Source organism: Echinops telfairi, unplaced genomic scaffold (genome assembly GCF_000313985.2).
Source record: "Echinops telfairi isolate 266 unplaced genomic scaffold, ASM31398v2 ScPeMD7_7409;HRSCAF=8447, whole genome shotgun sequence".
Classification (NCBI taxonomy): domain Eukaryota; kingdom Metazoa; phylum Chordata; class Mammalia; order Afrosoricida; family Tenrecidae; genus Echinops; species Echinops telfairi.
In genome coordinates this window covers 12305283-12329776 of record NW_022111309.1, presented here as the reverse complement: position 1 = coordinate 12329776, position 24494 = coordinate 12305283, and the positions used below count along the sequence as shown (strand labels likewise).

The window sequence follows — 24494 nt, the reverse complement described above, 5'->3', positions numbered from 1 at the left end:
TTTTGAGAATGATGAGGGCAATGAATGTACAAATGCGCTTTACACAATTGATGTATGTATGGATTGTGATGAGTTGTATGAGCCCCTAATAAAAATGATTAAAAAAAATTAAAAAAAGAAAGAAAGAAAAACACAACTTTCTGTCTACATGCCCGTTTTTCTGAACTTTTTGCTGTCAGCAAGCTTCAGCTTTTAGACGGTGTGTATGAAGAGTGAGAAGGTGAGCCGCCCGGGTCAGAAAGCACCCAATCTATAGTGACTGCAACAATGGCCTGAGTGGGGCACACCAAGGATTTTGAAGATGGAGCAGACCAGGGCAACACTCTGCTCTGCCCTGCTTGGGGTTGGCAAGGTCAGGGCTGACGTTACGGCAGTGAATAACCACAGGGCAGAGAAGAAGAGGCGGAAACCAAGAAGGGAAAGTCAGAGGTGGTGTGGTACAGTGGAGAGCCACTTAAGTATGCAAGAAGGAAAACCCCTGGGAATGAAGACTGAGCCAGTAGCCCTGCGATGTGCACATGAGTCATACCTCCCTCGCGTCTTTCATGATAAGATTTCCTCCTGTAGATCAGGATGGGAAGGAAAAACACAACAACAAACAGACCTGACAGAGACGTTTATGACTCTAGGATGAGTGTTTCCTGAATCCATCTACCTTTATAATCTTCTAAACTTTGTCTTAGGGCTCATGCAGTCTTAAATATACGTACAACTGGTTACATATATGTACACTCTAACTACGACTTCAATTTAAACAATACCGTGAAACCTGTGCGAACTGGAACTCCATGGACAACCTCGGTCCACATCTCACAAATTCTCCACTTTTGACAGAGTGTGGTCACCACTGTTCTAACATGAAATGTAGCAAAAATCTTTGATTTTGGGGGGGCTGGTTAGGGGGTTGGACAGGTGCACACTTACCAAAGAAAATTAGTAAAAAGTTTCTTGTAGACTATGGGCAGAAGTTATGTTCACTGCATGGTACTTGCTACTTCTCTATGTGCTTCAGAATTTTATTAATAAAATGTTAGGATGAAATACCTAATTGGCTTTCTAAACTAGAGCTGCATTATAGCTACTTGTTGTACCAAAAAAATCGACTGCCATTTAATCAACCCTGACTCCGAGTGAGTAACCGGATCAGACAGAGAAGAACTGCCCCTGTGGATTCCCGAGACTGTCATTCTTTATAGGAGTAGAAAGCCTTGCTCCCATGAGGAAGGCGGCTGGTGGTTTCAAACTGCTGACGCAGCAGTTAGCAGTCCCAGGCATAACCCACTCTGCCACCAGGGCTCCTGCATGCTGTACACCAGTATAAATGTTCCACGTTGCCGTTGTTGTTAAGTGTCATCCAGTCAGTTCTGACTCAAAGCGCTTATGCACAATAGAAACACAGTCTGATCCTGTGCTATCCTCAAAATTATTTCTGTGTCTGAGCCCACCGTTGCAGCCACAGTGCCAATTCATCTCCCTGGGGGCTGGCCTTCTTTTCTGCTGCCCCTCTACTTTATCAAACATGATGTCGTTCCTGGTCTTTCCTGACAACACAACCATAGTATGTTAGAATAAGCCTTGCTATTCTTGCCTCTAGGGAACACTCTGGCTTTACTTCTTCTAATACAGATCAGTTTTTCCTTTTAGAAGTTCACGGTACTTTCAATATTCTTCTCTAGCACCATAATTTAAATGCACTGATTCTTTGTTTTCCTTATTCAATGTCCAACTTTCACATGCATACTAGGCAAAGTAAAATGCCACGGCTTGGGTTAGGCTCCACCTTAGTCCTCAAAGTCACATGCTTGCTTTTCAACACTCTAACGAGGTCTTGTGCAGTACATTTATCTGATGCAACTCCTCTTTTGGCTCTTGACTGCTGGTTCCAGGAGTACTAATTGCGGATCCAAGAAAGACCTTGAAAGTGTCAACGTTTCCCCCATTTATCATGAGGTTACCTATTGCTTCAATTGTGAGGGTTTTGGTCTTCTTTACACAGCTGTAATCCATACTGAAGACTGCAATCCTTGATCTTCATCAGCAAATGCTTCCATTTCTCCTTGCTTTCAGCAAGCAAGGTTGAGTCGTCTTTCTAACACAAGTTGCTAAGAAGCCTTCCTTCGATCAGGATACCCCATTCTTCTTCATATAAACCAGCTTCTATGATTATTTGCTCAACATACACATTGAATAAGTATGGTGAGAGGATATAATCCTGTCACAGACCTTTCCTGATTTTTAAGCCATGCACTATTCTCTTGTTTCATTTGCCTAACTGCCTCTTGATTCATGTACAATTTTCACATGAGCACAATGGAGTGTTCTGGAATTCCCATTCTTCTCAAAATTACCCATAATTTGTTATGAGACACACAGTCGATGCCTTTGCATAGTCAATAAAACACAAGTAAATATCTTTGTTATTCTCTACTTTTAGCCAAGATCAATTCGACATTGCCAATGATATCCCTTGTTCTACATTCTCTTCTGTATCCTGCCTGAAACTTTGGCAGCTCCCTGTCAATATACTTTGTTGGATGATCTCCAGCAAAGTTTTCCTTGTGTGGGAATCAATGATATTGTTCTGCATTTTGAGCATTCCGTTGGGTCGCCTTTCTTTGGAGTGGGTACCAATATGGATCTCTTCTAGTCAGTTGGCCAAGAAGCTGTCTTCCAAATTACTGGCACAGACCAGTAAGTGCTTTCAGTGCTTCATCAGCTTGCTGAAACATTTCAATTGGAATTCCATCAATTCCTGGAGCCTTTTTTTTTGCTTCTGTTCTATAGTGATGTATATATCGTGAGGTATAAAGAATGTCAGAGGGGCATCAAAAGTTCATGGAAAAAATTCCATTATCTCACTTTTCCATGAAATTTCTGATGGCCCTTTGTATACACTATACATACTATACACTATACATAACAGCACACAGTTATTTTACAATGTTCCTGGAATAATGCTTGCTATTACCAATACCCACAATTTTCATTTTATTTATTCACAAAATATTATTAACATGATATATATGAAATATGTTTAAGTTTCAAAGGTATGACAATCAATGCATTTACATACACTATCTCAGTCAAAATTATATTACCTGATAGTAAGCATGTTCTGCTTCACAGTTACAAAATTTTAATAAGTTTAATACCCAATACAAAGGCAAGTATGGTTTCTCCAATTTGGATCCTGTATATATGGTTTCTCTAATTTGGATCCTGTATAAATATATAAATATATATATATATATATATATATTTATTTATATATTTATGGTGAGCACAGAAGGTCATTTTATGAGCACTGATGAGTGCATGAAGCACATTGTTGCATGGGAAGAGTTGGAGGAAATTATACTAAGCACAGTAATCCAAGCACAAAAAGAAAAGTACAACATGAGTCTACTGAGGTAAGCGTAAAAACCACACGGGGCATAGGGGGAAAACCACTAAAATTCCGGGGTGAGGCCCAGGCACTCTGGCAGGGGTCAGACCCAATCCAAGGATGCATATGGCAGCCAACTAAAAACGAAGGGTAAAGAAAAAAAAAAAAGATGTGGACAGCAGGGGAACACGGCACTAACCTACCCATGCGGTGGGTATTGTGTGTCTCCACAGGAAAGGGAGAGAGGGACCAAACCTCAACCTGGTATGTCAGGCCTTGAAGACAACAAATTAATATGCATGAGGCAGCAAACTAACAGAGGTCTACGGGGCCAGGCCCAATTCCAGCTACATAGACCGCCCCCACCCCCCCACCCCAATTGCACTACAGAGAACAGCACTGAAGATACAGCCCAGGGAGCAGGGTGGGTCTGCCCAGACCACATGAGAGCAAACTAAGAGGGAGGGAGAAAGAGAGAACAAATTGCATCCTGGCCCACCAAACCCTGAGTTTAACATGCCTGCTCAGGGTATCCATGGCACAGAGAGGATCACAGGGCCAGCACCACTACAAGACATGACGTCTCCTCACTGACCCAAAGAGCTGCAGGGGACAGCACTGAAGACAGGGCACGGGAATTGTGCCCGGTCTGATACCCCGCCCCCTCCCACCCACCAGGGTGAAAAACAAAGGGAGCAAAGCAATAAAGTCCTTGAGGAATCCTGAAAGTAGACTTCAGATTGGAGGGCAGGGCTTGGAACCTCATCAGACTCGATCAGAAAGCATATATAAGGGTCAACAGACTGACCTGGAACTATTTATAGGCCCCCCCTCCCCTTTTTTTCTTCCTTCTTCTTCTTCCTTTTTTCCATGTCTATCTATATAAGATAGGTAAGATAAGCAAACCTGAGGAGAAAGCAATGGGACCGATGGTTCCAGGGGAAAGGGGTGGGGCGGGGGAGGAAGGCAGCAGCGGGGAGCCAACAAACCCAGGGAGAAGGGAACAACAAGAGATCTAAAATCAATGGTGAGGAGGATGTAGAACGCCTGGTGGGGTTTGATCAAGTGTAATGAAGCCAAGAGGAATTACTGAGAGACAAATGAAGGTCAAACATGCTTGGGACAGGAGGGAAATAGAGGAAAGAAGTAGGAAGCAAAAGACATTTATAGAGGTATAAATATAGGCGTGTATGTAAGTAACTACATTAGTATATAATGATAGGGATATAGGCCATGTATGTGTTAAGCATAAAGGTAGCAGATGGACACTGAGCCTCTATTCAAGTTCTCCCTCAATGCAAGAACACTTTGTTCTAATAACCTGGCATTTTGTGATGCTCACCTTCCTGACATGATCGCTGAAGGCAAAATGGGTGCATAAGCAAATGTGGTGAAGAAAGTTGATGGTGCCCAGCTATCAAAAGATACAGTGTCTGGGGTCTTAAAGGCTTGGAAGTTACACAAACGTCCATCTAGCAGAGATGCAACAAAGTCCACATGGAAGAAGCACACCAGTCTGTGTGATTATGAGGTGTCGATGGGAATAGGGATCAGGGATCAGAAGACCCAAAACAAACAATCATAACACCGCAAACAAGAGTGGAGATTCAAAGCCCATCTGTAGACAATTGGACATCCCCTCACAGAAGGCTCACAAGGAAGGGATGAGCCAGCCAGGGTGCAGTATAACACCAATGGAACACACAACATTCCTCTAGTTCTTTCATGTTCACACCCCAACCACCCCCAGTATCATGACCCCAGTTCTACCTTTCAAATTCAGCTAGACCAGAGCATGTAGACCAGTACAGATCAGAGCTCTTGACACACGAAATCTAGGACAGATAAACCCCTCAGTATCAGTAATGGGAGTAGTGATACCATGAGGATAGGGGGATGGTGGAGGGAGAAGGGGGAGAAACGGGGAACTGACTACAATGATCGATGTATAACACACACCCTCCAGGGGGGGGGGGCGATGAACAGCAGAAACATGGGCTAAGGAGATAGCGGACAGTGTAAGATAGGAAAATAATAATAATTTATAATTTATCAAGGGTTTATGAGGGTGGGGGGATAAAAGAGGAGCTGATACCAAGGGCTCAAGTATTGAAAAAATGATTTGAAAATGATGATGGCAACATATGTACAAATGTGCTTGATACAACTGATGTATGGATTGTTATAGAATTGTAAGAACCCAATAAAATGATTTATTTTTCAAAAAAAGGTTGTTTTTTTGGTTGGCGACTGAGTAACTCTGGGCAAACTGCAGCACATGAAAGAACAAACGCTCCCTTAACAATATATTAGGGGAGTTGCTTTGTTTCTGGCTTCCCCTGGCCCCCAGGGATTCCTTTTTAATATTAAAAAATATAATTCTATGTATTTTGTCATTGAGGAGGGTATACACAGCAAACTCATTCACTGCCATGGAGTCAATACCGATTCAAAGTCAACGGACAGGATGGGAGAACTGCTCCTGTGAGTTTCCGAGACGGTCACTATGGAGTAGAAAGCCCGTCAGTCGCCAACCCCAGCAGTGGTGGTTTAGAACTGCTGATCTTGCAGCTCGCAGCCCAAAGAGTGACCACTCCACCAGCAGAGCTCCGACCGCACACATCCATCCAGCAGTTTCTACACATGCCTCTGGGTGACCCTGCCTATATTATTCAGGGTCGACAACCATTCTCACCCCGTTTTGGAGTTGTTCCTCCTTCATTAACATAAATTAACTGTCTCTTAAATTTTCTAGCCAATCTTTTGGGTTGCTGCTGTCAATTTTATCCCACACGGAGAGTTCTGAAAGCCGCATAATGCTCAAGGAAAACCTTGTATTCCCCTCTGGCTTAGCTAAATGATTATTCCGTTTTGATTTAAAGTGTGAGAGGTTTAAGAGTTTGCTTTGATTTTTTTAACCAATTGTAGATACTTTTATAACCGAGGGGGTGCTCGTGGAATAAAATGACACACACGAGTAGAAAACTCTGATTTCTCTCTCTCTGGAAAAAAAGACAGAAACTATTACTATCTATAAGCTGCAATTAATTATTCTTTTGGATTATACACAGGGTGGTCTGCATCATATGTATTTTATGATCACACTTTCTCTCACACCTATTGCCAAAAAACATCCCAGATTTCCTCTCACTCTTAAAATGAAATGTGGCGTTGAGCTCAGGAAAAGACAGAACTGAGAAACTGGCAAATATCCTTAAAAATAAACACAAAGCTCATAAAATCCACCAAGGATACCATTTGCCAGGAGATACACACAAAGACAAGAAAAGGTTAAAGTAAAAAAATCCATGAGCAGTGCTGAAGACTGTTAAAGGGACCCCTCGAAGGCCAGTCATGAACTAGATAGCAGGAAGTGACCGAAGCAACCACTCACAGGCCACAGGAAACGATGCCACACTGTCTTGCCTATAGTTTATGTTTCAGAGATGGGAGAGAGGAGGGCTAGACCCTAGACCCAGTGGCTCTCAACCTTTGGGGGTCGAGCGACCTTTTCACAGGGGTCGCCTGATTCATAACAGTAGTAACATTACAGTTATGAAGTAGCAATGAAAATAATGTTATGGTTGGGGGTTCACCACCACATGAGGAACTATATGAAAGGGTCGCGGCATTAGGAAGGTCGAGAACCACTGCCCCAAGGAGAAACTCTGGGACACTTCTGCAGATGACCACTAAGGAAAATCGTTATGGTAGTTGTTGGTGGCTGGCTACCAACAGCCTTCTACTTGAACCACTTTCACAGGAAAGAAGTTTGATTAATTGAGAGCAAAATTCCCCCAAAACTCCAGTCCTGCCAACCTAGGTACATTTATAGCACACTAATTTTGGGAAAGACGGGGCTTGCTAGTCCTGTAAACAGTTACCATCTCAGATACCCACATGGACAGTGACACTTCTAACCTAGCCTACAGGGTCGTGAGAGGCTGGCATCAACCTGACAGGGAGTCTGGTTGGCTTTTCTTTACCCAGTAGAGCCTCCATGTTTTCAGGGAAGTACAAGGATGCTTCAAAACTTTTTGGAAAGGTTACATTATTTTTTAATTCCACCTTCGCAGCCCGTCTGTAAAAGGAGGACACTACCACCGCTGCGCAGAGGTGCTGGGAGGAGGCCATGAGAATACCTGCATAGAAGCATTGAGTTCAGTGCCTAGAATACGGGGTATTGGGGGTATAGGTAGGTTATGTGGTGGGCTACAGACTGCAAGATCAGCCGTTCAATGCTACCAGCCACTCCATGCAGCTTTCTACTCCTGTAAAAAGTTTCTTTTCTTTTTTTTTTTTTAAGTTGCAGTTTTGGGAACCCACTGGGGTTATTTGATTCTGCCCTTTAGGGTCATTATGCGTTGGAAATTACTTGATCGCAGTGAGAGTAGACTGCCTAGAATTTGGAAATCTCTTCAGGAACACAGTGATACCTTGGCTGTTGTACTCAAATCGTTCCACATTCATGTTTGAACACCGAAAAGTTTGAAAGCTAAGCATATTTTTCCTGGAAGAAATAATGGAAAACCAAATAATTGGTTCTGAGGTCCCCAAATTACACTTATAAATTCATTTTTCTAGGACTTCAACACAAAGTTAACAGCCCTAGGTCATAGAAATACCCCTAAAACATCTAAATACATTAACTATCAAAACAATACAGTAAATAAAATGGATGTTTTATGCAATTCAGCACACAGAAAAAGCACAGTGATGAATGTGCTACCACAAGCACCATTGCTGTCTGAATGAGAGCAGCGCTGTGCCGGGAGTGTCACCCTGTGGGAGTGTCACCCTGTAGGCGGGGAGACATCTGTGACGCCTGACTCACCACTCAGCCTGCACGGGTTTTCCCAGTTGGATGTTTCGTTTGACTGTTGAGCAAAGTTACAAACATAAGAGCAGATTTTTTCAAACTTTTTGGAAAGTTTGAGCTGGGATCCATTCGACAACCGAGGTTGTCACTGCATTAGTGAATCTCTCTTCTACTCCTGCGTCTATAAGCCCTCTGGTGTGTCAATGCTAGAGGTTGCATTTTGTGCAAAGCCTCCTCTGGGCAGAAACAACGGTGGTGGAGTGGAAGTAGTCAGAGTTTGAAATACACTTCTGGTTTCTTCCCAAGTCACTTGGGCATGTTAGGATATCGGTGAAAAGGTGAAAGGTATAGCCATCATTTCTGGTTTGCCCAGGTTCTCTGGTGTGACAGGTAGGTTAAAGTGTATATAGGGAACATGTTACAATTAAGAAAAAAATTGTATCCATCTAGGAAGTCACCCTGAAAGAACTACTGAATCTGGCACAAGTCATTTACAGGAACAGTCTCTGAAATGCTTTTGGCTGACTGAGTAAAATGGCTGAGTACAGAAAATTCTGCTTCTCTTTAGCCAGTCGTGCAATTCAGAGGCTGGAAATACCTATCATTCTGCAGAGAAGGTATACCCAGGACAAGCTGTCACATACCCAAGAAGCAGTCAGTAGGCATTTCTCTAATGGAGACTCTTCACTTAGGAATAAAACATCAATCAACCACATATAAATATGTAACAAATTCCCATGCATGACAAGTTTCCGCCAGTAGAGCTGGAACATGAAGAATGGATCTTATCTGCTTCTCTCAAACACAAGTGGTCTCTTTCTAGAGGCATCCCCTTGTAGAATGGTATTCCCCTGGGGTATTACAAGATCTTTTAGAAAGTCACATTGTAAAGTACCCAAATTCTGATGTGAAACAAAACAAAACAAACTGTACTTTTGTTTTGTTCAGAGAAGTGTAGATCTTCCCAATATGTGGATTTCTCCTAGACTAAATGCCTTGAGTCAGCTTGCTCTAAGTAACAATGACAGAAGTCCTGACATTTCCACTAAATTTTTTTTAATGAACCTCTACAAGATAATAAAACAAAGTCAAACACTCAATGTCCTGGCGTGGAGTCTGACTTATAGGACCCTTGAGGACAGAGAAGAACTGGCCCATAGTGTTTCTAAGGCGGCAATCGTTGCTGAGGCTGACTGCCACATTTTTCTTTTGTGGAGTGGCTAGTAGGTCTGAACTACTGACTCTTCGGTTAGGAGCCAAGTGCTATAACCACTGTGCGTTCAAGGGTTCCTTTGAAGATATGGACAAGGAAAAGGAAAAGGAAAAAGTGGGAAAGGGCTAAAGAAGGCTAATGGGAGTCCTGGACAAAAAGGAAGGGTAGGCTGGGGAATAGACAACAGAGAAGTGGGTGAAGGGAGACGCCAGACAGTGTAAGACATGACAAAATAATAAAAATTTATAAATTATCAAGGGTTCATGAGGGAGGGGGAAAAGTGAGGCGCTGATACCAAGGGCTCAAGTAGAAAGCAAAAGTTTTGAGGATGATGACACCATGCTTGACACCATGGATGGATCGATGGATTGTGGTAAGAGTTGTACGACCCCAATAAAATGATTTTTTTTAAAAAATGAAGGTATTGACAGTACCACCTTCCAGACCAAAATTCCATAGCTTTAATTTCTAAGCAGCTACATCACACGATTTTGGATAATCTAATCGCATTCTAATCTAATTGCACATACTACCTTCTCCAAAGTCCTCACAAAATCATAAGAAAGTAGATTTTATTTTTTTACAACTGACCCAGTGTTTCTGTTCCTTTGCTTGCACACTTTTAGTATTGAGAAGATTGCTTGTGGCATATAGTTGAGCACTATTTGCTGTCTCTGTGGTGGGAAACTCTTTGCAAAACAAAGTTCATTGCAACTAGATACAAACACAAGGAGAAGAAAGCAAACACCTCCCTTCCCACCCCACACCTCCCTCCTGCCTCCTACCACCTCAAATGATACACACACATTAGGTGATTTCATGCGGATGGACTATTTACTAGGGAAAGAGGTTCAAAAGTTCCCTAGCAAGAGATCCAGAAAGTTCCAATTAAGCACACTAGATGAGGAGAGGTGATATCACTAATCTCAGCAGGGAGCTTCAGGCCTAAACACATAAATCAGAAATGACTCTCTGTTATTTTATACACATGACATCATGTAGTCTGAGCTGTGGTTCCGTCTGGCCCACTGTTAACCGACTTACTTCAAAAGAAAGAAATTTCCATTTCTTCACGCTTCAATGTGAGCTAACTATTCAAGCTACACATAACTAGCTAGTTATGGTTCTGCAGAAAACTAAAGCTTTCTTTTAAGCCCTCGGTAGTCTGGGGTTTCCTTCCTGATGAGGGAACATTTTACATTCTTGTAAGATCATTCAAGAGCCTGACTGCGACCCTGTACAGCTAACTGGATCATGACTTACTAGCAAGAGTCCCTGATTGCCACCACCTTACCTTTGAGAAGAGGATGCTATCCATCTCATCGCTGGGGGAGTGGAAGAGGTCCGAATCGCTCACAGATTCTCGTTTCAGGCCACCTGGTGATGAGGTACACTGTCTGCCCAGCCCAACATCTAGGAAGTTCTCGCATTCTGAAAAAGATAGCATGAGCCGCCAACATTTCATATAATGTAACATTTTTATTTCTTTTCACCCCAGGAACTGATGTTTTTAAATTTTCTTCTTCTTTTTTTTTCAAACTGGTAAGAAGACATAAAGTACACTTGGCCAAATTTTCAGTTTCCAGCTCTGACAACCCTTTTCTGGGTTGCTGACAGTTACCGCGCTGGCCATATAAGACGGTGGGTATAAAGCAAGAGAATGGTGACTCAGAACCATGATTTCATGTATACGTAGGTACCCCAGTGGTAATGGTTTCCTCCAAGTATTTTTCTTTTGTCACCCAAATCAGAGTTTATTACTAGGAAACGACATGGTTGGGTATGTTGCCAATCCCTATTTGGAGACTAAGTTTCTTCTGGAAACGTGTTATTTTATCAAAATACTAGGATAAAAGGCAAAGAGGAATATATCTAAGAAACATTTAAGTTTTATTAACATGAGGGGTTCTATTGCTTAATAATAGCAACAGTATAACTAGTTTAGACAGAAGAAGCCTACCAGCCTGTCTGATCCAAGGACTGTAAGTACTATATTTACTTGAGTATAAGCTGACCCAATATCAGCCGAGGCACCTAAATTTACCACAAAAACTGCATAAAAATGTGCTGAAAAACTCGGCCTATACCTGAGAATGCACGGTAATAAAATCCAAGACTGGAGGAAGGACTGGTATTAGAGCTTAAATTCTGAGAACCAGAGTTTTTCAGAAAGCTATGGATAACAGTGAAAGCCCCAAATCCATTTGCAGGGTCCCCGTGTGGATAAAGCCTCTAATATATCCTCTCTGACCATAGTCCAGGAATGTGAAGCCTTGCTGTATCACACAGAGAACAATGGTGTGGATTAGGGCAGGCAGATGTACTATACAGTTGCTGAGTTTAATTGATTCAATAACAGTGAGCTTTTAATTTTGCGGGGCCTGAATTAGGTTAAAATTTAATACCTTATCATTTGTTCTCTCTTCTGACTCATTTAAAATTTGTTCTAGTTTATATTATTTTCTGTTTTCCTTTTGATTTAGGTTTTTCTCTGTTTCATTTTGCTGTTGTTAGGTTAGGGTTTTGGGGGGTATGCTTTTCTTTATCTGAAATCCAGGATAGGTGAATCTATAGAGATTGTAAATGGATTAATAGTTTCTTAAGAGTTATGGCAGAAGAGGTTGGGAGAAACGGAGGAACCAGTAACAACGAGGACAAGAATGAAAAAGATGTTCTAAAACTGACTGTGGTGATGAATGCACAACTCTTCAATATGCTTAAACCACTGAATCATATAGTATGTGAACTACATGCCATAAAACTGTTAGAACTTAATATTAACATAGATGCACACACACATATATATAAACAATTCAACTTTTCTAGTGTGACTCGATTTCGGAAGAATAATATGTCAAAGTATGAAAATGTATCACCTGGAATCTGTTCTTTACTCAACGAGTAGGGCAGGGACTCTGCTCCATAGGAGGAAGGAGACCTTGGCAGAAATATTATATTGGTTTATATTTTTTATTATTATTTTTATTATATTGGTGTGTATTAAGGAATCCTACAGACATAGAATCTTACACTTAAGAAGATATTCAGCCTATCACCTCCTTTTATCTTTGTAGACAAAAGGGACATGTGATTTAGTAGAGACTGGGTTAAACAGATTCATAGTACAACCAAGAACTCAAGGTAGGTTCAACCTCCTTGGAAGGTAAAATTGATTTTATTTAAAATTGGAACAAATTCCAAAGGAGCTGATCATGCAAGGCACTTGGGAGAAAATCTAAAGGCTAAGACACCCCCCCCCCACCCACCCACTAATCTTTTGATCCCGTATTAATGGATAGTGTACTCAAAGCCAAAATGGCCATGTGCTAGCCAGAACCCCCCCCTACACACACACATTTCTTTTGTTTCTAGATAACATGTGTTAATTAAGACATTGATAAACAGATCTCAGATGCAAGTGTGGCCATTAAGACCCAACTGTGGAAAGACTTGAGATACATTTTACTTACAGAGGAACTGGATGAGTGTGTCCAGGGACAGTCATCCCATGAACAGTAAGTAGAAATGTTAAGCACTGTTCCAGAAGGCAGCACCAAGTCCAGTGAGTGGAAGGCACAGCAAGTCACTACGGACAGCCTTACTAAGTGCTGTTATTTGATGAGATGCATTGCACAGAGGCTGCATGACTGTGTCTCAGTCTCGAAAAAGTTGTCTACAGAGAGGGAAATTGGAGATTTAACTACAATGCCACTTTTGACTCTGCCTTTTTTTTTTGGGGGGGGGGGGAGGAGTGTTGCTGGATAGTAGCTGTGGTTCTGTATGCTTTATATGTTTAAAGAGATAGTGGGAAGAAGTTGATCTTACCTGATAATTGACAGTTAATAGGTAAATAATAAGAGGAAGGGTCAAGGAGGTGCTGAATGAATCCATTGTTAATAAAATGGCCTTTTCTATTAAGTTTGGCACCTGGCTAGGTACTAAGCAAATCCACATGCAAAAACAAGACTGTACTGCCATGTGTATTAGGGGGGGGCACCTTATGGGGTAAATGGGCATATTACAAGCAATTTCCAACAAAATACAGAAAAGAAGACACAGGATATCAGGCAAGGCCCATGGGTTAATCTGAAACAGTAACTATGCACACATTCAGCTGACAAAACCAAAACCAAACAGCCCTAAGTTCATTTCAGACTTGACCCTAACTATTTGAGGGTGCTATTTCCGTGAGGATGGCGTTCCCTTTAAAAGATTTCCAAACATCATGCGTATCCTGGAGGGTTTTTTAGCTTTTCTTAGCATCTGTACTAACAGGTGGAGTTGATGAGTGCGATTCTTCTACTCCATCCCCTTTCTCCACTTGCAAAAACCAAACACATCATTCACTGGTAGTGGGGAGATGAGGGGGGCTGGCCAAGAAAAGAAAAGGGCTGTCACAGCAACCGCGCTGAGCACCAGGCGGTCCAACTGGCAGTCAAGCAGACCACGTCCAAATTCCAGACTGAAAACAAACCAGCTCAGAGAGAGTCTGATGGAAAATTCGTAAAGAAGATCCAGATTCAGCCCTGGGAGGAAGAGCTCACCCAGAAAATAAATGGGAACCAGCAATGACCAGGGACCACAAACGAGTCTGGGATGAGAAGAGTTGGCTGTGTGAGATGATGATGACTACTGGCGGGCAGGAGGAGGGAAGAGAGTTCGAAGAACTAGGCAACCAGGAAACAATACTCTCCCCACCCAAAGCTATACCATGCCTTAAAGCACATGTTAGCGATTTCAAAATCAAAGAAAGTTCTTCTTTCCTCCTTCCAGTCCCCTTGCTAATAAATAAAACTGTAACGCTCTTTAAGGTCCAGGAACCCGGGTGGTGTAGTGGGTTAGGCAAGGTTAGCAGTTTGAACCCACCAGAACGATAAAGCTTTCTGCCAAGATTTATAGTCTCATTAATCCAAAGGGACAGCCCCACCCTGTCCTACAGGGCCACTGTGAGTCAGAATTAACTCAGTGAGTTTGTTTTTTTTAAATCAAGCTACAAACAAGAGGAAAGCGCACTGGTTTTAGAGTTACTGGCTTAAAATTAGACCTGAGTACTTGGTAGCCAAAAAAGATATCTTAACCTAAGCTACAAGAAAGTAATTTAGGCCCTGTAAGCCCCAGTTTAAGCAGTTCTGGTGGTGCAGTGGGCTAAGCATTGCCTGTTAACCAAAAGATGTGTACTGTATTTCAAACCCACCAGCTGCTCTATGGAGAAAGCCGAGGGCGTCTACCTGTTCATGTGAAGATTTGCAGCTTTAGAAATCCCAAATTGGGTTACTATGAGTCAGAATCAACTTAATACCTGTGTGTGTGTTTTGTGTTGACACTTACAAATAATAAATTGATAATGTTGCCCTAAAGGAGTCCTGCTGGCACAGTGGTTAAGCGCTTGTACACTAACCAAAAAGTAGGTGGTTCAAACCCACCAACTGTTTCTCAAGAGAAGGATTAACAGCCTTGGAAACCCTCTGGAGGCAATTCTACTTTGTCTTACAAGGATGCTAAGAATTAACTTGATGGCAGCAGATTTGGGGTTTGGTTCAATTTAATGTGACCTGAACTCTGATTCTGTAATAGGCACATTACAAATATACTGAATGGAGTGAAGGCTTCATTAACTCATAATGTGTATGTCACGAAGTAGCTCATGATAACAATCCCCTGAAGATGGGCTAGCAGAGCCAGTCCCAGAAAATGCTCAGAAAGCTCCAAACTGACGGTCATAGAATCAAAGCTGACTCATAGCGACCCACAGTGGGTTTCCAACTGTGACTGTCGACGGGAGTAGAAAACCAGTCTTTCTCCTGCAGAGCTGCTGGTGGTTTTGAACTGCCGACCATGTGGATCGCAGCCCATTGAGTATCCACTACACCACCAGGGCTCACCCTTAGCAGAAAACAGTGCATACTTTGTAAGATCCCATGGAATTGTTTTCGAGTTAAAACGGTACAGAAGCATACACATTGTAGTCAGGGAAGGGCAGGAAAACACACCGCAGTGGACTCTGTTAGGCCACACTAATCATAATTCTATCTTCCATTTATTCAGTACTGAAGAACAGACAATGTGATTTCCAAAGATAGTATCTTATTTGGTCCAAATGTTATTACTCATCTCAAGCACGTATTTGTGAAGAGAAGAAATCTGCAGTACTGAACATACTTGATTCAAAATAAATTGTACTAACATTTAAATCTGATGATTTTGCTAAAGACTTAAAAAGAATCAATTTTTGGAAAAAAAAAAGATCACTTTATTGGGGGCTCTTACAACTCATGGCCATCCATACATCAATTATATCAAGGATATTTGTACATATGTTGCCATTATTCTTTTCTAGACATTTACTTTCTATTGAGCCTGAGTTAAAGTTTATTGTGCCAACCTGACCAATAAACACATGTGGGGTTAAGTGAAGGGCGGAGGGATAAATGGGTCAGTGAGCCCATAGACTTTCTAGTTCTCGGGTCTCTTGCTTTGTGATGGTCGTACCAGGGTGCTGCTGCCTTAGCCACTTCCCTGCTCCAGCTGGCGAGGCTCACTTCCTGCAAGACATCCCCGAGGAGAAGCCACATGGACCTACCCCGATGCAGCCCTGGGTGCTGAAGCAGCCATGTAGAGACCCCTGCCAGTGCTGAGATGCTTACAAGTTCACTGACTCGGATTTCCTCCTGCAGTCGGTGTCATAGTGTGTGTTTTGTGAGATGGAGGAGGGCTTTGTGGATTGGTGTCGGACATATGGGTTAATGTTGGACTTGTGGGCTTGGGCAGAACTGGGTTGGGATGTTTTCTTGATGTGCACTTAACCTTTATATAAAACACTCTCTTATATATGAGTTTCTGTGCATTTGTTTCTCTAAAGTACCCAGACTAACACAGAGCCCTTGGTAAGAACCACTTTTAAAAGGCCAAATTATTGTGCTTGCAGGTCAAGGTACTGACCAGATTCTACAAAGTTCAAGACTAGGCTGTGGGGAAATGCTGCGGGCTCAGAATTAATTTCTTTAAATAAGTGAATTAACCTGCAATGTAATGGAGATATTTTCTGATGGCATTCTAACTGTGAGGCAACTTCACTTAACCTTTAGGGCAGAAGGTTTCACTAAGTGGTAAAGAGTCATTGCACTTTCAGAAAAATTCCCTAACAGCTTAAGGAACCAAAACACAGAAAGCATGTTTTTAAGTAGAAAATTCTCAGGGGCAAAATGGGAGAAGTATCAGTTAAATCTGCAAACAGGGTCCATTTTATAAAATCTGGAGGACCCAAATAGAGTGATATTCACTTTTCCATGTGAAGTAGAGAAAAACACTTTTCATTGTTTCCAATAATTCCTTTGCAGTAAAATCAAAGAATTCAGCCTCAATAGGAACTATCTAGAGACTGAGGATTTGAATAAAAAACCAAACTGTCTCTGTTGAGTCAATTCTGATTCACAGCGACCCTAAGGGCTGGGTAAAACTGCCTCTGTGAGTTTCCAGGGCTGTAATCTTTAAGGAAACAGACTGTCACCTCTTTCTCCACTGAAGCACGAGTGGATTTGAACCACCAACCTGTGGAATATCAGGCAAGCACTCTGCCGGCAGGGTTCCTTTTGTCTTCAAATAGTTTAGTTATTTCTCAACTTATTATTACGTATGAGCGCAGTTGCAAGTTGGACACCGAGTAACAAAGACCCAGGCAGAACTGATGCATTTAATTACGGTGCTGGCGAACAATAGTCAAGTACGACAGACTGCCAAAAGAACCAACCAATCTGTCTTGGAAGAAGTACAGCCAGAATGCTGTACTTACTTACTTACAGGCAAGGATAGTGAAACTTTGTCACAAGTATTGTGGACATGCTGTCATGAAAGCAGTCTCTGGAGAAGGACATCATGCTTGGTAAAGTAGAGGGGCAGCAGGAAATGCTGACAAGGTGGACGGACAGTGGCTGCAGCGCTGGGCTTAAGCATACGAGCATTCGTGGGGAGGTGCCAGACCACGCAATGTTTTGCTCTGTTATTCTCAGGGTCGCTGTGAATCAGCATGGGCCTGACGGCAGCTAACGACAACATGGGAACGGACTGCCACACCTTCTCCTTTGGAGCAGCTGGCGAGGTTGAAGCTCAAGTTTCTAGTTAGCAGGCAAACCCTACACCGCCAGGGCTCCTTGACGATTTGAACAGTTGTGTTTAAATGTAATAGTACTGCCAGGTACCTGTAGGGAAACTGTTTCCAGAAAGACCAGCAAGTGAGAGGAACGCACTGTTTGTACAGTGAGCCAGTCAGTAGCGGGAAGGCACACTGGTGGCGCAGTAGTCAAGTGCCGGGCTGCTCACGGTAAGGTCAAGGCCGTGAAGGTTTAGTCTCAAAAACCCTAGGGAGCAGCTCTACTCTGGCCAATGTCACTCTGTCCTATGTCACTGTGAGTTGGAATTCATTCCACGGCAGTGGGTTTAGTTTGGTTTGAAACAGAGAAGGGGCTGGGTAAAGAAGACTCCTCATGACAGCTGCAGTAACAGACATAAAGGCAAAGCCTGACGATTACCACACACGTCATCCTTGCAACACTCTCCTCTCCTTCCCTCTCCCCCAGAAGAGAAGAGCTGGTAATGCTTTAGAGCTGGGAGACTATGGAACACATAGACGTTAGGGAAGGTCCCTCAAGTCACAATGATTTAGTGGCTGAACGGGAGTTCAAAGCTCAGAAAAAGTAACCACAAGTCACGTACTACACATGTCCTGGTAACATGCAACGCCATGCCAGGACCATTTGTGCCTAGGACCTTGTGGCTGCTTGCTTAAGGGAAGACTCAATCCTGACAGTGCTGTGGCCTTCAGCCATAGTCTTACAAGTTAAGCTAAAGCTCCTTTCAAGATTCTGATGGCAGATCTCATCCCAAATGAATCAAATCCAAATTCGCAGGGCCTCGATATCTTTTTAAAGCTCCCAGACAATTCCAATGTGCAGTCAAGATTGCGAGCTGTCATTTTAGTTCTTCTTAATGGTGTTAGCAGATTCAAAGATCCTTAGGGTGTATATGCTCAGTACACATGCCTTCACAGATCACTTAATAAATCATATGTAAAAAAAATCTGTAAAATCAACTATACCCCCGCCCCCTAACACACACACACACACACACACACACACTTATAGCGGTTAAGCACTGGGCTGACAACAGAAAGGTTGGGGCTTTGAAGGCACCCATCAGCTGTCAGCTTTCCTCGAGGCTGCAGCTGTGGCAATCCTATGGGGCAGTCTGTGCTGACCCACAGGGTCACAGGGAGTCAGAAGGGGCTTTTTAACAAATTCACTTCTCCTTTTTTCAGGGCTCAAGGCAATGGATATACTTGATGGCGCTCTTCAAGCACAATGAAAGCTAGAGAATCTCTCTGCTTACCTGGGCTCTGCTTAGAAGCCAAAAGAGATGCTGCTTCAGGGCATGGGTCTATTGCACACCAGCTTTCTTGATTGATCTGCAGGAACAGAACCACAGATTAAGCTTCTAGCAGTGAAGCAACACAGGATGTGTTTCAGACATAGGTGCTGCAAGCATGCATAGAGCACGCAAGCAAAAAAGCCATTGTTACTAGGATTCCAATTACTTGATGCTCATCTCCAACACCCCCAATAATCTATGTTCAAACAAATCTCTCATCAGAGGGGCGCTGTAGACAAGCTCTCTCAGGGATGCTCTTGTCTCAGTCTTCTCAGGGTAGCTTCCAAACAGCAGCAGAAAGTCCAGTTAAAACAGTGGCTTCAGATAAATTAGAAGTTGATTATTACTTTTCTGGGGAGCGGGGGCCTCCAAAGGAGTAATCTTGATAGACTTTCTTACAGGAAACAGGTCGATGACATAGGGCTTGTTATAAGATGTTTTAAGAAGACTGCTTTGGTGAGGAAAGGGCAGGGACACTGCAGGGAGGATTTTTTTCCTATCACAGACAAACCCTACAACATACCAGGGCGCCTTGAGGATTTGAACAGTTGTGTTTAAATTAAATATACTGTCAGGTACCTGTAGGGAAACTGTTTCCAGAAAGACCAACAAGTGAGAAGAACTCACTATTTGTAAACATGCAAAGAATGCAGCCTAGCATCCTGAGGATACCCCACCCTCCCTCCTCACAGTCCTGAGCAGACACATTCAGGTTTCTTTTTGTTCCCCAAACTCAAAGAACACCGAATGGAACAGGAACAGGACATGTGCCGCCTCTTGAGGATACTAAAACTGCCGTTTTGATGTGGTATAGCTTGAAGAGCACAGAATTTTTCCCAAGAGGACTAGAGAGATGGAAATGCTGCTTCCAGAGGTGTATTGGCTTAGCTGGAGAGTGGGCTGGTAAACATGAGTGTCGCATTTTGACATTTTTGTTCAATAGAATTTACTGTGATGTTGTGGCACTACGTTAAGCATTCAGCTGCTAAATGAGAAGCTGCAGTTTCAGTCAGTCAGCTGCTTCGTGGTAGACAGAAAAGGCGGTGTGCTTTCTTAGACGTAGAGCCTTCCTAAAGAGACCCTGAAAGGGAAGCTCTACTCTAGCCTATAGGATTGCTATGACTCACATGAAAGGTTTTCTTTTGAGTTTTCAAGTATATCTACTATACCAACACTTATTTTTTCTTAAATAATTCATTGTAAAGTGAGTACAATTATGTTATGAACAAAATGTTTCCACAATATAACCAAAGTATACAAAAGCAACAAGAAAATTATATACAAAGGAATAAGGCAGGTAGAATAAGACAGAAGTCAGTGGATGACCAAACATTAAAATTCTCATCTGCTGCCAAGGTTTCACATTAAAAAAAAATAAATACGAAATTATTATTAAAATCACTATATTTATGCTAAAACTTAATATGTACCATCTCATTTAAACCCTCTAATCGCATCACGAAATGTGTATTATCTGTCAGCATAGGCTCAGAGGGTTGCTGAGTTGCTACATAGTTAACTGGCACACTTTAACCCAAGCGTGTGATTCCACAATGCATTCAAGAAAAAACAAAACAAAACACCAGTTATTTAAAATAAATATCCCTTACAATCCCCAAATCACCTTAACATTATAATACTACACTTCCATCAACTTCAAACATATTGCAACTTTTAAAACTACCATTGGAGATTTCAAGACTCTTCTTGGTAATTAACATAACACAGATATGGAAAACTTGAAAAACATTCCCACCAACATGACCTACGTGACACATACCAAACACTACACCCAGTAAGAGCAGAACACACGTTCTCTACAAGTACACACAGAATATGAACCCAGACAGACCCTACTCTGGACCATAGAGCACTCTCAAATTTAAAGTATGCTGTCTAACCACAAAAGTATTACATTAGAATTCAAAATATAAAAGTTATCTGGAACTATCCCCACTAAAAACATTCAAAATAACCTAAAAATCAAAGAAATCTTAAGCAAACAGAGAAAACAATTTGATCCAAATAAAAACACTACATATAAAAGTTTAAGAACACAGCTACTTTGTTGCTTAGGTTAAAATGTATAGCACCAAATACGTATGTAAGAAAGGTCTTAAATCAACAATCTAAGTTACCACCTTAAGAAACCAATTTTTTAAAAGTGTATTCCTAACACGAAACCTAAGCCTACTGCCATCATGTTGATTTTGACTCCTAGCAAGCTTACAAGATGAAGTAGATCTGCCTCTGCGCTTTCAAGATGGTAAATCTCTACAGAAGCAGGCCAACGCATCTTTCTCCTGTGGAACAGGTGATGGATTTGAACTGCCAACCTTTAAGTTACCAGCTGAACACTTAAACAATGTGCCCACAGGGGTTCTATTAACCAAAGCAAGTAGAAATAAAAAAATTAAGGGTGGAAATAGATGAAATAAAAAAAAATTGAAAATAGAAAAATGGTAAAATTATTTAAACCAAAGCTAGTTTCCTGAAAGGATCAGCAATATCAATATACTTCTATTAAACATGCTTAAGGAGCTCTAGTGCCATAGTGGTTATGCATTGGGCTGCTAACTTGAAGGTTAGCAGTTCAAAACCACCTGTTGCTCCTTAGGAGAAAGATAAGGTTTTCTACTCCCATGAAGAGTTATAGCCTCAGAAACCCATAGGGACAGTTCTACCCTGTTCTATAGGGTCGCTATGAATCAGAATTGATTAAGTGGCAGTGATCTTGTTTTTTGAGACATGTTAAAGAACAAAAGAAGAGTTCCAAATAGCCAACATCAAGAATTCCAAAGGTAGAGATGTCGTCAACCAGTACCCCAAAGATTTGGGTCCACAGCTCTTCAGGGGGGAATGTTAGGTTGTCTAGCTTAGGGGCTGGGGCATCCATTATGTATGTTTTAAGGTCCGAGATACTGGCCCATGAAGGAGTGGTACACTGTGCATAAGCAGAGGCTCAGGTTTCTGGCCAGGAAGGGGAGGTACACCTGGGTGGGTGCTGCACCTGGATTAGCACACCTAGGCCAGGTAAATTCAATTCAGCCAATGGGGTCAACCAGGGTCGTTCACGCCTCCCTGTGGAATAACTGAAAAGGCAAGTGCCCAGAGTCGACTGCATGACTTTCCGAGTAGAGAGGGTGAGGAGCGCTGCGGGTGCTTGTGTGAACCTGAAACTTCTTCTAACTCCCATAAAACTCACTTGGATCACACACACACACACAAAGAATTCAAAAGGGAGATCACAGTTATCCTATAAATACTGATGTAATAATAAAGAAATGAATATTTTATAGCAATAAATTCAGCAAGTTAGAGTAAATTATATATACCAGAACGATCTCATTCCACAAGACACAGTTAGCTCAAGTAGATTTCCTTGTTTAAAACTATCTTAGAAGGAAAACTCCAGGTTCAGATGGTGTGGGTGGTTAATGCTACCAAACCTTCACTTGATCTTAGCCAAACCTTGACAGAAAAACTAAAATCAACTCTACACAGTCTTACAGAAAAATACATTAGGAGGAAACAGTACACAGCTCATTTTACAAGTCTAGAAAAGGCAGGATAAGGAAACTACAAATTCCATGGCAGTGGGGGAGAGAACATAGGATGTGCCTATCCAAAAGATTTCTAGTCACTTTGGTGAGAAGAGAGTTAAATTATTCTGCACATAAATATCAACATGTGTTTCAAATGTAAGAAGGAGGAGTTCTTTCTACTCTGCATAGATGGAGTTGCCCAATGTGAGTCACAATTAATTCCACTGTAATTAACAACAACACACTAAACCGTAAAAGGCAGGACAGTAAATTACAATAGTGTGACAAGCAAGAATTACAGGGTCTTAAACAAGAACGAAAACACCAATTCATTTTGTTCTTTTCAGCTATTTGTTGTTACAGAGTGGAGGTAGCTGGGAGAGGTGGCAGAGGGGGGAGAAGGCAGCAGGGGCCAGAGGCTATAAGCCTACGAACTCCTGGTGTGTTACAGATAGGAAATGTGGTCAACATGTTGAAAGTGATCCACATTTCCCAAGATTTCTCATTTCACCTGCATCTCATTTGAAGTTAAAACTAAAATTCTCTGCTAACATTAAAAAGCAACAGGGACAATAACCACTTTAAAACTGTGTTTTGACGTTGAAAGGGAAAAAACAGCTTCCTTTTAATCCCTGAATAGGAAGAAGCTGTATGAATACAGCAGTGAATTTAAATGGTTAACTGCAATTAAGAAATCTTAGAAGATCCTTAAACAACAGAGTAAAGAATCTGAACACGACTATTCTGAAATGCATAGAACTGTCCTCTCTTCAATGACCAACAACTTTTCCAGCCAGCACTTTTAGGAAACTGTCAGGCAATTCTCTACCTTAGAACATATCCTCATGGCGAGTACACTCAACATTCTTTGCCTGACCACCATCCGCATCCTATTAAAATAAACGGTGTAATTCACTTTATATTGCAAAATAACATGGAAAGAATGGTCTATTCGTCTTATATATTTACTGAGAAATTAGATTACCATTAAATCAAATCTCTTTAAATATACTCATTTCTGAGTTACAGTGATGAGAACATACTGTGTTGGAACAAAATCCTCCAGCTGACTCATGTGTTTCTGCATATTATGAGCAAAGACACTAGTAACTGCATTTTGTCCTAACTACTGTTTCCAAGAATTTTTGTACACTATCAGATAGTTTTCTTTCCAAATAAAGCAAAGAACTGCTTTGTTTCCTGTCCATCATACTGCAGTTTCACACAAATAACATGCAAGGACCTTCTATGTTTACTTGCCAATGATGTCTAATCCCCATGAGGTATTTTCAAAAGTATGCTATTTTTTTTCTCATTTATACCACCATGTAAATAGAAATTTGGTATAGTGGGGGTTATGAAAACACCTCACAGGGGGTTGGGAAGGGTATGGCTGGCAAACAAGCACCTGAGAGTTACTTGTGTAATAAAGAGAATACTTTGGTCAGGGGCAAAAGCTAGGGCAGGTTTACTATCCTTCATAAAAGCTCAGCCTTGAAGATGATATCTCCACTCAGTGCAGCTAACCCACAGAGAAGACCATATGGCCGGCCCCACTATGAGACATGACATCCCTCACTGACCCATAGCCCTACGGGGGACAAAACTGGAGACACAGTGTGGGTATTGTGCCTGATCTGACCCCACCACACTAAGGCAAAACACGAAGGGCATGTAAAAGAACAGCAAGGAGAGCAGAGCAAGGAAGTCCCAAGGGAGTACTAAAAATAGACGTTGGGACCAGGGCATGGTACCCCATCAGACTTGACAAGGAAACACCCCGAAAGGCCAACAAACAGTACTTGAACTATTTACAGGCTATTTCTGCAGGTCTATCTAGATAAGATAGGCTGGATAAACAATCTGGAGGAGAAAACAAAGGGACCAACGGTTCCAGCAGCTTAACAAACCCAGGGGCAAGGGAACAACAAGTGATCCAAAATGAGAGAAGGGTGTAGGAGGCCTGGTAGGGCTTGATCAAGGGTAATGTACCTGAGAAGAATTACTGAAATCCGGTAGGAAAGAGGGAACCGATTACATGGAACTGTGTGTGACCTCCTCCCTGGGGGACAGACAACCGAAAAGTGGATGAAGGGAGACGTCGGACAGGGC

At 41.9% G+C, this 24494-nt stretch overlaps 1 protein-coding gene across 12 annotated transcripts in view; it reads right to left on the bottom strand.

The window, feature by feature from the left end:
* Positions 1-24494, bottom strand: part of AKAP13 (A-kinase anchoring protein 13) — a 312203-nt gene that overhangs the window by 91172 nt on the left and 196537 nt on the right. For all 12 annotated transcript variants that reach the window (XR_006680703.1, XM_045296492.1, XM_045296493.1 and 9 more), the window contains 2 exons: positions 18799-18874; positions 10712-10848 (listed from right to left, as the gene is read on the bottom strand). Coding sequence is in view for 11 of the 12 variants with exons in the window: in XM_045296492.1 (XP_045152427.1) it covers positions 10712-10848; positions 18799-18874 (213 nt within the window). In the remaining variant the exon portion in view is untranslated. The remainder of the gene's footprint in view (positions 1-10711; positions 10849-18798; positions 18875-24494) is intronic.